The sequence below is a fragment of the Hoplias malabaricus genome, chromosome 1 (genome assembly GCF_029633855.1).
Source record: "Hoplias malabaricus isolate fHopMal1 chromosome 1, fHopMal1.hap1, whole genome shotgun sequence".
Taxonomy (NCBI): Eukaryota; Metazoa; Chordata; class Actinopteri; order Characiformes; family Erythrinidae; genus Hoplias; species Hoplias malabaricus.
The window spans coordinates 90,082,229-90,096,874 of record NC_089800.1 but is presented as its reverse complement, the minus strand read 5'-3'; the positions used below and the strand labels follow the sequence as shown (position 1 = coordinate 90,096,874).

Here is a 14,646-nt window from a genome sequence, read left to right as displayed (position 1 = left end):
TTAAAAGCTGTGTCATTTATAAAGATCAACGATTTAATTGTATCACATTCTGGGTAAATATTACTACAGAGTGGGACACAAACACAAAACTAAACCCTGGACTCACCCCAGGCCCCTGATGGATATGGATCTGGGAGAAGTGTCGTCCAAACCCACGTCCCAGTCTCCTGCACAACAACATCCACACAGTTCCCCGTCAGACCTTCACTCACACACTCACACACACACTAGAGACCTGAGGTGTGGCACTGAGAGGGACACAGCTGACCGTCCTGAATGAAGAGCTTGATGACCCCGGAGAGCTGAGCGTCCTCATTAATATTCAGCAGGTACGGGTACATCTGCATCATCGTCCTCTCCTGTTCACACACACACACACACACACACACACACACACCCAGCATAAATAGGGCTTTATTATCACACTTCACTCTTAATGCTCTACACTTTTATTACAATCTTATTTTACATTTACAGATTTATTATTCAGTATTTTAATTAGGACTTTATTTTCAGAACTTTACAATTAAAGCTTTATAAATGTGATAAGCTGCAATCTCTGAGTCTGTGTTAAGGTGGAATATTTACCTGTGTTAAGGTGGAATGTTTACCCGTGTTAATGTGGTGTGTTTACCTGTGTTAAGGTGGAATGTTTACCTGTGTTAAGGTGGAATGTTTACCCGTGTTAAGGTGGAATGTTTACCTGGGTTAAGGTGGAATGTTTACCCGTGTTAAGGTGGAATGTTTACCTGGGTTAAGGTGGAATGTTTACCCGTGTTAAGGTGAAATGTTTACCTGTGTTAAGGTGGAATGTTTACCCGTGTTAATGTGGTGTGTTTACCTGTGTTAAGGTGGAATGTTTACCTGTGTTAAGGTGGAATGTTTACCCGTGTTAAGGTGGAATGTTTACCTGGGTTAAGGTGGAATGTTTACCTGTGTTAAGGTGGAATGTTTACCTGTGTTAAGGTGGAATGTTTACCCGTGTTAAGGTGGAATGTTTACCTGGGTTAAGGTGGAATGTTTACCCGTGTTAAGGTGGAATGTTTACCTGTGTTAAGGTGGAACGTTTACCTGTGTTAAGGTGGAACGTTTACCTGTGTTAAGGTGGTACGTTTACCTGTGTTAAGGTGGAATGTTTACCCGAGTTAATGTGGTATGTTTACCTGTGTTAAGGTGGAATGTTTACCTGTGTTAAGGTGGAATGTTTACCTGTGTTAAGGTGGAATGTTTACCCGTGTTAAGGTGGAATGTTTACCTGTGTTAAGGTGGTATGTTTACCCTTGTTAAGATGGAATGATTACTTGTGTTAAGGTGGAATGTTTACCGGTATTAAGGTGGTTTGTTTACCCTTGTTAAGGTGGAATGTTTACCTGTGTTAAGGTGGAATGTTTACCCTTATTAAAGTGGAATGTTTACCCGTGTTAAGGTGGTATGATTACCTGTGTTAAGTTGGTTTGTTTATCCGTGTTAAGGTGGAATGTTTTTTTTTTACCTGTGTTAATGTGGAATGATTACATTTGTTAAGGTGGAATGTATACCCGTGTTAATGTGGTTTGTTTACCTGTGTTAAGATGATATGATTATCCGTGTTAAGGTGGTATGATTACTCGTGTTAAGGTGGAATGTTTACCTGTGTTAAGGTGGAATGTTTACCTCTGTTAAGGTGAAATGTTTACCTCTGTTAAGGTGGAACGTTTACCTGTGTTAAGGTGGAATATTTACCTGTGTTAAGGTGGAATGTTTACCTGTGTTAAAGTGGAATGTTTACCTCTGTTAAGGTGGTTTGTTTACCTGTGTTAATGTGGAATGTTTACCCTTGTTAAGGTGGAATGTTTACCTGTGTTAAGGTGAAATGTTTACCTGTGTTAAGGTGGAATGTTTACCCGGGTTAATGTGGTGTGTTTACCTGTGTTAATGTGGAATGTTTACCCTTGTTAAGGTGGAATATTTACCTGTGTTAAGGTGGTATGTTTACTTGTGTTAAGGTGGTATGTTTACCTGTGTTAAGGTGGAACGTTTACCTGTGTTAAGGTGGAATGTTTACCTGTGTTAAGGAGGAATGTTTACCCGTGTTAATGTGGTATGATTACCCGTCTTAAGATGGTTTGTTTACCTGTGTTAATGTGGAATATTTACCCTTGTTAAGATGGATTGTTTACTTGTGTTAAGGTGGAATGTTTACCTGTATTAAGGTGGTTTGTTTACCCTTGTTAAGGTGGAATGTTTACCTGTGTTAAGGTGGAATGTTTACCCTTATTAAAGTGGAATGTTTACCCGTGTTAAGGTGGTATGTTTTTTTTTTTACCTGTGTTAATGTGGAATGATTACATTTGTTAAGGTGGAATGTATACCTGTGTTAGGGTGGTATGATTATTTGTGTTAAGGTGGTATGATTACCTGTGTTGAGGTGGAATGTTTACCTGTGTTAATGTGGTTTGTTTACCTGTGTTAAGATGATATGATTATCCGTGTTAAGGTGGTATGATTACCTGTGTTAAGGTGGAATGTTTACCTGTGTTAAGGTGGAATGTTTACCTCTGTTAAGGTGGAATGTTTACCTGTGTTAAGGTGGAACGTTTACCTGTGTTAAGGTGGAATATTTACCTGTGTTAAAGTGGAATGTTTACCTGTCTTAAAGTGGAATGTTTACCTCTGTTAAGGTGGTTTGTTTACCTGTGTTAATGTGGAATGTTTACCCTTGTTAAGGTGGAATGTTTACCTGTGTTAAGGTGGAATGTTTACCTGGGTTAATGTGGTGTGTTTACCTGTGTTAATGTGGAATGTTTACCCTTGTTAAGGTGGAATATTTACCTGTGTTAAGGTGAAATGTTTACCTGTGTTAAGGTGGAATGTTTACCCGGGTTAATGTGGTGTGTTTACCTGTGTTAATGTGGAATGTTTACCCTTGTTAAGGTGGAATGTTTACCTGTGTTAAGGTGGAATGTTTACCCAGGTTAAGGTGGTACGTTTACCTGTGTTAAGGTGGAATGTTTACCCGAGTTAATGTGGTATGTTTACCTGTGTTAAGGTGGAATGTTTACCTGTGTTAAGGTGGAATGTTTACCCGTGTTAAGGTGGTATGTTTACCTGTGTTAAGGTGGTATGTTTACCTGTGTTAAGGTGGAACGTTTACCTGTGTTAAGGTGGAATGTTTACCTGTGTTAAGGAAGAATGTTTACCCATGTTAAGGTGGAATGTTTACCTGTGTTAACGTGGTATGATTACCCGTGTTAAGATGGTTTGTTTACCTGTGTTAATGTGGAATGTTTACCCTTGTTAAGGTGGAATGTTTACTTGTGTTAAGGTGGAATGTTTACCTGTATTAAGGTGGTTTGTTTACCCTTGTTAAGGTGGAATGTTTACCTGTGTTAAGGTGGAATGTTTACCCTTATTAAAGTGGAATGTTTACCCGTGTTAAGGTGGTATGATTACCTGTGTTAAGGTGGTTTGTTTACCTGTGTTATGTTGGTTTGTTTACCCGTGTTAAGGTGGAATGTTTTTTTTACCTGTGTTAATGTGGAATGATTACATTTGTTAAGGTGGAATGTATACCCGTGTTAAGGTGGTATGATTATTTGTGTTAAGGTGGTATGATTACATTTGTTAAGGTGGAATGTTTACCTGTGTTAAGGTGGTTTGTTTACCTGTGTTAAGATGATATGATTATCCGTGTTAAGGTGGTATGATTACTCGTGTTAAGGTGGAATGTTTACTTGTGTTAAGGTGGAATGTTTACCTCTGTTAAGGTGGTATGTTTACCTGTATTAAGGTGGTTTGTTTACCCTTGTTAAGGTGGAATGTTTACCCGGGTTAATGTGGTATGTTTACCTGTGTTAAGGTGGAATGTTTACCTGTGTTAAGGTGGAATGTTTACCTCTGTTAAGGTGGAATGTTTACCTGTATTAAGGTGGTTTGTTTACCTTTGTTAAGGTGGAATGTTTACCCGGGTTAATGTGGTATGTTTACCTGTGTTAAGGTGGAATGTTTACCTGTGTTAAGGTGGAATGTTTACCCGTGTTAAGGTGGTATGTTTACCTGTGTTAAGGTGGTATGTTTACCTGTGTTAAGGTGGAACGTTTACCTGTGTTAAGGTGGAATGTTTACCTGTGTTAAGGAAGAAGGTTTACCCATGTTAAGGTGGAATGTTTACCTGTGTTAACGTGGTATGATTACCCGTGTTAAGATGGTTTGTTTACCTGTGTTAATGTGGAATGTTTACCCTTGTTAAGGTGGAATGTTTACTTGTGTTAAAGTGGAATGTTTACCTGTATTAAGGTGGTTTGTTTACCTGTGTTAAGTTGGTTTGTTTACCCGTGTTAAGGTGGAATGTTTTTTTTACCTGTGTTAATGTGGAATGATTACATTTGTTAAGGTGGAATGTATACCCGTGTTAAGGTGGTATGATTATTTGTGTTAAGGTGGTATGATTACATTTGTTAAGGTGGAATGTTTACCTGTGTTAAGGTGGTTTGTTTACCTGTGTTAAGATGATATGATTATCCGTGTTAAGGTGGTATGATTACTCGTGTTAAGGTGGAATGTTTACTTGTGTTAAGGTGGAATGTTTACCTCTGTTAAGGTGGTATGTTTACCTGTATTAAGGTGGTTTGTTTACCCTTGTTAAGGTGGAATGTTTACCCGGGTTAATGTGGTATGTTTACCTGTGTTAAGGTGGAATGTTTACCTGTGTTAAGGTGGAATGTTTACCTCTGTTAAGGTGGAATGTTTACCTGTATTAAGGTGGTTTGTTTACCTTTGTTAAGGTGGAATGTTTACCCGGGTTAATGTGGTATGTTTACCTGTGTTAAGGTGGAATGTTTACCTGTGTTAAGGTGGAATGTTTACCCGTGTTAAGGTGGTATGTTTACCTGTGTTAAGGTGGTATGTTTACCTGTGTTAAGGTGGAACGTTTACCTGTGTTAAGGTGGAATGTTTACCTGTGTTAAGGAAGAAGGTTTACCCATGTTAAGGTGGAATGTTTACCTGTGTTAACGTGGTATGATTACCCGTGTTAAGATGGTTTGTTTACCTGTGTTAATGTGGAATGTTTACCCTTGTTAAGGTGGAATGTTTACTTGTGTTAAAGTGGAATGTTTACCTGTATTAAGGTGGTTTGTTTACCTGTGTTAAGTTGGTTTGTTTACCCGTGTTAAGGTGGAATGTTTTTTTTACCTGTGTTAATGTGGAATGATTACATTTGTTAAGGTGGAATGTATACCCGTGTTAAGGTGGTATGATTATTTGTGTTAAGGTGGTATGATTACATTTGTTAAGGTGGAATGTTTACCTGTGTTAAGGTGGTTTGTTTACCTGTGTTAAGGTGGTATGTTTACCTGTGTTAAGGGGGTATGTTTATCTGCATTAAGGTGGAATGTTTACCTGTGTTAAGGTGGTATGTTTATTTGTGTTAAGGTGGAATGTTTACCTGTGTTAAGGTGGTATGATTACCTTTGTTAAGGTGGTTTGTTTACCTGTGTTAAGGTGGTATGTTTACCTGTGTTAAGGTGGTATGTATACCTGTGTTAAGGTGGTATGTTTACCTGTGTTAGGGTGGTATGTTTACCTGTGTTAAGGTGGTATGTTTACCTGTGTTAAGGTGGTATGTTTACCTGTGTTAAGGTGATTTGTTTACCTGTGTTAAGGTGGTATGTTTACCTGTGTTAAGGTGGTATGTTTACCTGTGTTAAGGTGGTATGTTTACCTGTGTTAAGGTGGTATGTTTACCTGTGTTAAGGTGGTATGTTTACCTGTGTGATTGTGGTGTACTGAGCCTCCCAATCTTTTAGAGCCTCCTGTAGTCGTTGCTCCCACAGAGTTTGAATGGCTCTGATTTGCAGCTGGTTGTGGGTCAGTAAACGCCGCAGCTCTTCTGTACAAAAATATTCACCATCAGAAGTGACATCACAAACTCTCTGGCTTAGCGAATCAGGCTTTAATCCCTGTAAAGCATCTCTGCACAACATTCAGTGTTCATTAGAACAACAACAGCTCATAGATGTGCAGTCATTGTTAGGGTTTAATTAACGTTTGCTAAATGTGTGTAACACTGCCCTGATCAGCCCTAGTGTTCGCTTTAGCATTAGCTCATTTGAAAGGGCAGCTTGCGTTGCTCAAACCTACTCCTCATTCCCCATGTATAACAATAAAAATTTAAATTTTATATATGTCTGGAAAACTGGCAAGAACAAAATTCTAATAAAATTAATTTTCAGAGCTGATCCACTGAAGCTAGGCTGGTTCAAGCCAGTGATCTGAAGGTGGTGTTGGAGATGGTGTGGTTGGTTCCAACAGGGGGCGCTGTCCCTGTGGTCTGTGTGGATCTCAATGCCTGAGTGCAGTGAAAGAGACACTGTACTGAATAAACAGCACCAGTGTCTTTCAAATGAGACGAAAAACTGAGGTCCAGTTAAAACAAAGTGGGGCTTGATATGACCTCAATGTCCTAAACCTGCCCCTGTGTTCCCTCTCTCCGTCCTCCTGATCATCCCCGTCTTCAATAAACCACTCGGTCCCTCTCTCTCACCTCCTCACGACCCAATAACTGGTGTGTGGTGAGGGGACTGGAGCTGATCGTCCAGGTGGAGGAGACCCACTAGGACAGTGCTGTAGAAATGGAGATATCACTCATTCCTATCTGTGACATGGCCTCGTTAAGGGAATGTGCTCCTTTGTTGTAGAGTGAATTAATGGTGAATTAAAAGAATGAAATCTGTGTTTAGTCTCAGGGTGTTGTTGGTGTGGTTTGGATTTGATTGTAATGAGGCAGTACGCCATGTTTCTGAAATAAAACTCTTTTTTTGAAGCAGAAATGGGCTTCGGTGCTGAATCTGCGGAGGGAGCGTTCGCTTATGACACCGAAGATAACGATGACAGTGAAATTAATATCAGGTGCAAATAAATTATATTTGTGTGTAGTGTGTGACTGTAGTTCACATTTCAAACCTTCTCCTCCTCTTTGGTCATTGGACAGTGACTGTGTGTCGTATTTAAACCACATTCTCATTTAATTCAACAGAAAATAACCTATAAACACACTGTCACTGCGCTCTGTTCCCGACTCTGACACTGCCTCCATCTGTAACTGGTCTGAACCCACACTCACACGGGCTTTTGGACACAGTATTGTCCCCAAGAACAGAACAAACCCATCACAGTCTTCTGCAGCTTTTTCCTGATGGAGCTCAGAACAAATGCAGTGCTCAATAAACTCTTCACTCTTCACACGGCTTCAGTCTTAGGTTCTTTTCTGTTGAAGAAAATGAGACTGTGACTTTAATACGACACACAGTCACTGTACAATCACAGAAGAGCAGAGAGTGTTTTAATTACTTTTATAAATTTACTATTATACACTACACACACACACACACACTACACACACACAAATAAATAAATAAATAAATAAATAAAACACTTTAGAAGGTATTTTTAGGGCTGATGTATAGTTCTATCCAGGGACATGTTTAGGAAAGTCTAGAGTAAACAGTGTGGGTTGTTTACTGGTCTCCTCGTCTGTACGACGTCCCTCCTGGTCCAGTTTACTGAGTCTCAGCAGAAGTTTAGCATTCTCAGCCTTTAACTCTTTAACCAGGCGCTCCGTTGGCCCCTCGTTCACCACGGCTCGGTTCTGGATACGCTTCGCCCTGAGAACAGAACTTAATTTACTAATCAGCACAGTACAACACACTACAACACACTACAACACACTACAACGATTCCTGAGGCCTGTATCATGGCGTCGTCTTCGTTTGATGTGGAATATAAAATGATACAGTTTCACAGAATAATGTTCATTAAAATATTCAAATGACCTCATTGTTTCTCCCCTCACTGTCTTAGCTTTTCTAATGACAGCAGCCAATCAGAACAGAGGTCATTTACATATTTAACCCCCAAAGAGAAGCAAGTAAGAGAAACGTAGCACACTGTCCCTTTAACTGTAGAAACGCCATGATGAGGAGATGCTTTTAAACTTTAAAAAGATGTTCTTCGCTCTCACATTGTCTTCAGAGAGAGGCTCTTTAAAGTGTTAAACGGTAAGTGACCATTTTCTCCTGATTCCTGATTCAGTGGTGGACAGAGGAGTCTGTGCCTTTATTATAAACTAAACCAACACAGGTGAACATCAAACACTGAGACAGTGAGCCCCTGGTCTGCTCACGGAGCCATGAAGCCAGCGCTGGGGACTCAGAGGAGCTCCTGCAGTTGTAAATGTGGGAACCACTGATGAGGGGAAACTTCCAACAGCACCTCACGCCCTGCAGAACCCCAGAGATCACCATCAAATGCTGTGTTTGGGCCATGATTTTCATTTAGTTTCAGTTCTTTTGACTAAAAATGTATTAGTTTTAGTCTCATTTTAGTCATTTAATTGTTGTTAAAATATTTTAACCCAGTTTTGTTCTATTAACTGAAAAAAGCCTTTATTAGTCTTTCACTTTATCTTTTACAGTTTAATCATTGACAAAAATTGCAAAACATTTCGTCACAGTTCTCGTCTTCCACTGATTTTTTAAATTAAGTTCTCATCCAGTTTTCATTGTGAGAAATAATTCAATCATGTTCGTCTAATAATGTCTGTCAAACAAAACAATCACTGGCAGCAACTCGTCAGAGATGGGATTCAGACTGTGTTTTGCTGGTGTCATGGACCAATGATCTACCAGAATTGTTCCCTTGGGATTGAGTGCTCAGGTTCCTCAGCATGTGAACCATTCCCATGCTTAAGGGCAAGGCCTTCCTGTTCCTGCAGGTCTGAGTATTTACAGTTTCAGAGTGTCAGAGTTCCTCTGAGTCTGGGGTTTGATCAGAGGCAGTGTGAGGTCACCAGCGTCTCCTCTGTGTCAGTGTTACACTAAAATCATTTCAAATTAAAACTGAGAATCTGAACCAACCTCAGAGGAAAGATAGAAGCGAAAGAGAGGAACTGACCTCTCGGCGAATCTCAGTGTGGACAGAGACTCTTCGTAACAAATATCCGCGGGACTCAGAGTCGCAATCTGGACACAAAACAAGAAAACATCTTGACTCTGTCAGAACATCTCAGCAATGTGAGTCTGAAAGGATGTGGAGCTGAAAAGGAAAGAGACACTGGTGACTGAGCCCCTCAGAGTCCTGGTGAAATAATCAAAAGAGTGACAGCAACAGCTTGAGAAACTACACTTCTTCAGATGTTTGAGAGACATCAGTTCTTTAGGCTGCCCCCCTGTGGACAGAGGTTTGACAGCATCTGTACAATCTCCATAGAGATAGACATAAAGAACACGTCCACGTCACCATGACGGTGCGGCTGTTTCCTCCGAGAGCCGACTGCAGGAGTTTGGTGAGGACGGAGTCTCTGTACGGAACATGGACCACCTTCTTCCCCAGCGCCGCCTCCGCCAGAGCGCTGCAACACCAGGAGAATACGGATAAATATATGTACACCACAGATAAAAAAAAACCATGGCTATGTTCAGTGTTTGGACTGTGTTTATGGGTGGGGCTAAATTGAGGCTGATTATGAATATGCAGTGATTATGTAAATGACCTGATGACATTGCCCAGTGTGGTGAGGCTGAGGTTTATAGCCGTCCCCTCTTTGAGTCGATCGGTTTCGGACCCTGTTGACCTCTGCCTCTCGCTGCCCGCCAGGTCGACCAGGTTAATGTTGGATTGTTTGGTGATGCACTCTTTAGAGAAAATCTAAGGAACCACAAAACCAGAGGAACAGTGTTTTGACCCAATTTCCTCCTCGGGCAGGTGGCTTTATGAAACTGGTTTGTTTCTATGGCATTCCCAGTGGTTCTCATGGTGTTGCTATGGTATTGCTTGTGATTGCTGGGGGGGGGGGCGGGGTGTTAAGTTGTTGTTTAGTATCTGATGATGGCCTTTTGTTATCTAGAGTGGTGACTGCTATGATGTTGTGTGGTTGCTATGTGGTTGTCATGGTATTTCTGGTAGTTGCAAGATGGTTGCTGTGGATTTGCTCTCTGGTTGCTAGTATATTTCTTGTAGTTGCTATAGTGTTGCATGGTGGTTGCCATGGTTTTTCTGGTAGTTGCTATGGAGTTGCTGTCTGGCTGTCATGGTATTTATTGTAGTTACTAGGTGGTTGCTATATTGTTGTTGGGTGGTTGCCATGGTGTCTCTGATTGTTGTGAGGTGGTTGTCATGGTGGTTGCTATGATCTTACTGGGGGTTTGCCATGGTTACTATAGTAGTAACTAGGGTTATTGGTTCTAGGTAATTGTTTGGTGTCCCTGTTGATTGAGACGAAGTCCTGGACGGTTGTCATGGTGTTGCTGGGTGGTTGCCATGGTGATGGCTGTACCTGTTTGAGCTGCAGGATGATGAGCATGTGCGAGCGGCTGCTATTGGAGTTCATGTGGGTGGAGGCAGTGGTTCTGGTGCGAGTTCCCTGCTCCATCAGCTGTTCCACTTGAGCGGCACTGTCACTTGGAACCTTCCTCAGACCCTCAACATAGAACCCAGTCTGCTGGTCCTCCCTTACCTTCAGAGCCCTGGGAGAGCGGCCCCCTCGAGAAAGAAGATCAATCACCTGGGCACAGGTGAGCACAGATGGGCAAAGGTCAGCACAGGTGGCTTTCTCTCCTTCTGTACAGACGGGTGATGAAGTGTGTACACATTGCTTCATGTTTGTTTTAAATCTATCACTGGTGGTTGCTATGGATTTTCTGGGTAGTTGCTATGGTATCTAAATGATGAAGCTGAATGAGAATAAGTGTGAGTAAATGACAATAAAAGAGACGGAATGAAAAAAGAAAGAAGCTAAATGAGAATAAACAATGTTGAATGACAACAGAGTGAGTGAGACTGAATAAGACTGAGACTGAATGAGACTACATGAGACTGACTGAGACAGACTGAATAAGACTGAGACTGAATGAGACTAAATTAGACTGAGACTGAATGATACTGAGACAGTGACTGACTGAGACACTGAATGAGACAGTGACTGACTGAGACACTGAATGAGACAGTGACTGACTGAGACACTGAATGAGACAGAGACTGACTGAGACACTGAATGAGACAGACTGACTGAGACTGAATAAGACTGAAACAGACTGAATGAGACTGACTGAGACAGACTGAATGAGACTGACTGAGACAGACTGAATGAGACAGAGACTGATTGAGACACTAAATGAGACAAAGACAGACTGAGACACTAAATGAGACTTAATGATAGAGAGACTGAATGAGATTAAATGAAACAGACTGAATGAGACTAAATGAGACAGAGACTGAATAAGACAGACTGACTGAGACACTGATTGAGACAGACTGGATAAGACTGAGACTGAATGAGACAGAATGAGACTGAGACAGATTGAATGAGACTGACTGAGACACTGAATAAGACAGAGACTGAATGATGAGTAATGAATGTCTCACCTGTTCGTTGTAGATCTCCAGCATGCTGAAGAACACCTGGAGACAGAGATGACCTTCATCAGTTCACAGTCAGGATGATGGACTATAAACCTGTGGACAGCTTCTCCTCCTGCTCCTCTGTTTACCCGGCTCTGGCACACGTCCTGTTAATTATTTGTTGTTTACCTGACTCTGGTGCATATCTTAGTAGTTGTTTATTGTTAAATTGTCTCGGGTACATGTCCTGGTTGTTTATTGTTGTTGTTTATTGTTTACCTGGCTCTGGTGTGTGTCTTGGTGGTTGTTTATTGTTGTTGTTTATTGTTTACCTGGCTCTGGTGTGTGTCTTGGTGGTTGTTTATTGTTGTTGTTTATTGTAGTTGTTTATTGTTTACCTGGCTCTGGTGTGTTCTGGTTGTTGTTTATTGTAGTTGTTTATTGTTTACCTGGCTCTGGTGCGTGTCCTGGTGGTTGTTTATTGTTGTTGTTTATTGTAGTTGTTTATTGTTTACCTGGCTCTGGTGTGTTCTGGTGGTTGTTTATTGTAGTTGTTTATTGTTTACTTGGCTCTGGTGTGTGTCTTGGTGGTTGTTTATTGTAGTTGTTTATTGTTTACCTGGCTCTGGTGCGTGTCCTGGTGGTTGTTTATTGTTATTGTTTATTGTAGTTGTTTATTGTTTACCTGGCTCTGGTGTGTTCTGGTGGTTGTTTATTGTAGTTGTTTATTGTTTACCTGGTTCTGGTGCGTGTCCTGGTGGTTGTTTATTGTTGTTGTTTATTGTAGTTGTTTATTGTTTACCTGGCTCTGGTGTGTTCTGGTGGTTGTTTATTGTAGTTGTTTATTGTTTACCTGGCTCTGGTGCGTGTCCTGGTGGTTGTTTATTGTTTTTGTTTATTGTAGTTGTTTATTGTTTACCTGGCTCTGGCGCGTGTTCTGGTGGTTGTTTATTGTAGTTGTTTATTGTTTACCTGGCTCTGGTGTGTTCTGGTGGTTGTTTATTGTAGTTTTTTATTGTTTACCTGGCTCTGGCGCGTGTCCTGGTGGTTGCTTATTGTTGTTGTTTATTGTTTACCTGGCTCTGGTGTGTGTCTTGGTGGTTGTTTATTGTTTACCTGGCTCTGACGCGTGTCCTGGTGGTTGTTTATTGTTTTTGTTTATTGTAGTTGTTTATTGTTTACCTGGCTCTGGTGTGTTCTGGTGGTTGTTTATTGTAGTTGTTTATTGTTTACCTGGCTCTGGCGCATGTCCTGGTGGTTGTTTATTGTAGTTGTTTATTGTTTACCTGGCTCTGGCGCATGTCCTGGTGGTTGTTTATTGTTGTTGTTTATTGTTTACCTGGCTCTGGTGTGTGTCCTGGTGGTTGTTTATTGTTGTTGTTTATTGTAGTTGTTTATTGTTTACCTGGCTCTGGTGTGTTCTGGTGGTTGTTTATTGTAGTTGTTTATTGTTTACCTGGCTCTGGTGTGTGTCTTGGTGGTTGTTTATTGTAGTTGTTTATTGTTTACCTGGCTCTGGTGTGTTCTGGTGGTTGTTTATTGTAGTTGTTTATTGTTTACCTGGCTCTGGTGTGTGTCTTGGTGGTTGTTTATTGTAGTTGTTTATTGTTTACCTGGCTCTGGTGCGTGTCCTGGTGGTTGTTTATTGTTATTGTTTATTGTAGTTGTTTATTGTTTACCTGGCTCTGGTGTGTTCTGGTGGTTGTTTATTGTAGTTGTTTATTGTTTACCTGGCTCTGGCGCGTGTCCTGGTGGTTGCTTATTGTTGTTGTTTATTGTTTACCTGGCTCTGGTGTGTGTCTTGGTGGTTGTTTATTGTTTTTGTTTATTGTAGTTGTTTATTGTTTACCTGGCTCTGGTGTGTTCTGGTGGTTGTTTATTGTAGTTGTTTATTGTTTACCTGGTTCTGGCGCATGTCCTGGTGGTTGCTTATTGTTGTTGTTTATTGTTTACCTGGCTCTGGTGTGTGTCTTGGTGGTTGTTTATTGTTTACCTGGCTCTGACGCGTGTCCTGGTGGTTGTTTATTGTTTTTGTTTATTGTAGTTGTTTATTGTTTACCTGGCTCTGGCGGTTGTTTATTGTTGTTGTTTATTGTTTACCTGATTCTGGTGCATGTCCTGGTGGTTGTTTATTGTTGTTGTTTATTGTAGTTATTTATTGTTTACCTGGCTCTGGCGCGTGTCCTGGTTGCTCCTGATGAACTGAAACAGTTGGTGGCAGAGTGTTGGGACGAGGCCTTTGTTCGGACCATAACCCAACATCGAGTAACTCTTCCCAGAACCTGTCTGACCATACGCCAACAGCGTGGCGTTATAACCCTGTAGAACGTTATCTAGAACCCCTTCGCCCAGACCCTGGAACACACTCGCCTGGGGGGAGAGAGAGAGAGAGAGAGAGGTGTGTGTGTGTGGGGACTAAAACCTTTTTACACACATGGTGAGGACTTGTGTTCCCTGTGTGTAACTCATCTGTTCTGAACTGGATAAACACTTACAGACAATGAATGAATGCTTTTTGGAGTGAAATGTGTGTCAAAGGTTCTACAAAAGCAAAAATAAATCTGCAAACAGAAAGTATATGGTGTGAAAACATTTATTTACTGCCATTATTTGACACTGAGGGTCTTTAGGAGACGGCATCACCTCGAATCTCCATTGGTGAATGATTCTGGACTGACAGGTGTTCTGAAACATCCTCTGGGGCCATGCCACGCCCATCTCACCAGCGTTCCAGCTTTTTAAACATGGCAGAATTAGCTTTCAACACATAAAAGCTTTGTAAACTGGACACAATACTTGCCATGTTTCACCATGGGTCTGTTTAAGGTTTGACACGATCTTCACTCCAGAACTGCTCACCATGGGACATCCGACTACGAGCTCAGAGCTCCCGACTACAGCCCTGAGGGTCATAAGACCACAGGCTCTTACCCCACAGCACGACCCGGATCCAGGGAGGGAGACTTTGTACTGCCTCCACAATTCACAGATAGTGTGTGTGTGTGTGTGTGTGTGTGTGTATTACCTGGTCAGCGTATCTACCTCCTGGTTCCTCTGGTATAAACAGGCCTTGTGTGTCTCGGATGAATCCGCTGTGGGACCAGAATGCGAGGTCAAAGGTGAAGGTTCTGCGGTTCTGCTGGTTCCGAGGGTCCTGGATCGTGATGCTGTTGTTGCTCATGGTGACGATGCACCGACTTCCAGCGTCCTTCTCCCTCTACACCATCCACAACAATCACAGTTTACAACAAACAAGCAACAAGCAGAGCC

General features: G+C 41.4%; 1 protein-coding gene across 1 annotated transcript in view; it reads right to left on the bottom strand.

Annotated features, from left to right (window-relative positions):
- kif28 (kinesin family member 28) overlaps positions 1-14,646 on the bottom strand; it is a 28,997-nt gene that overhangs the window by 13,458 nt on the left and 893 nt on the right. Inside the window, exons 2-12 of the mRNA XM_066658086.1 lie at positions 14,402-14,593; positions 13,543-13,746; positions 11,401-11,436; positions 10,313-10,540; positions 9,530-9,684; positions 9,277-9,388; positions 8,932-8,999; positions 7,501-7,643; positions 5,748-5,869; positions 269-359; positions 107-167 (exon numbers count right to left, since the gene is read on the bottom strand). Of these exons, the coding sequence (XP_066514183.1) occupies positions 107-167; positions 269-359; positions 5,748-5,869; positions 7,501-7,643; positions 8,932-8,999; positions 9,277-9,388; positions 9,530-9,684; positions 10,313-10,540; positions 11,401-11,436; positions 13,543-13,746; positions 14,402-14,593 (1,412 nt within the window). The remainder of the gene's footprint in view (positions 1-106; positions 168-268; positions 360-5,747; positions 5,870-7,500; positions 7,644-8,931; positions 9,000-9,276; positions 9,389-9,529; positions 9,685-10,312; positions 10,541-11,400; positions 11,437-13,542; positions 13,747-14,401; positions 14,594-14,646) is intronic.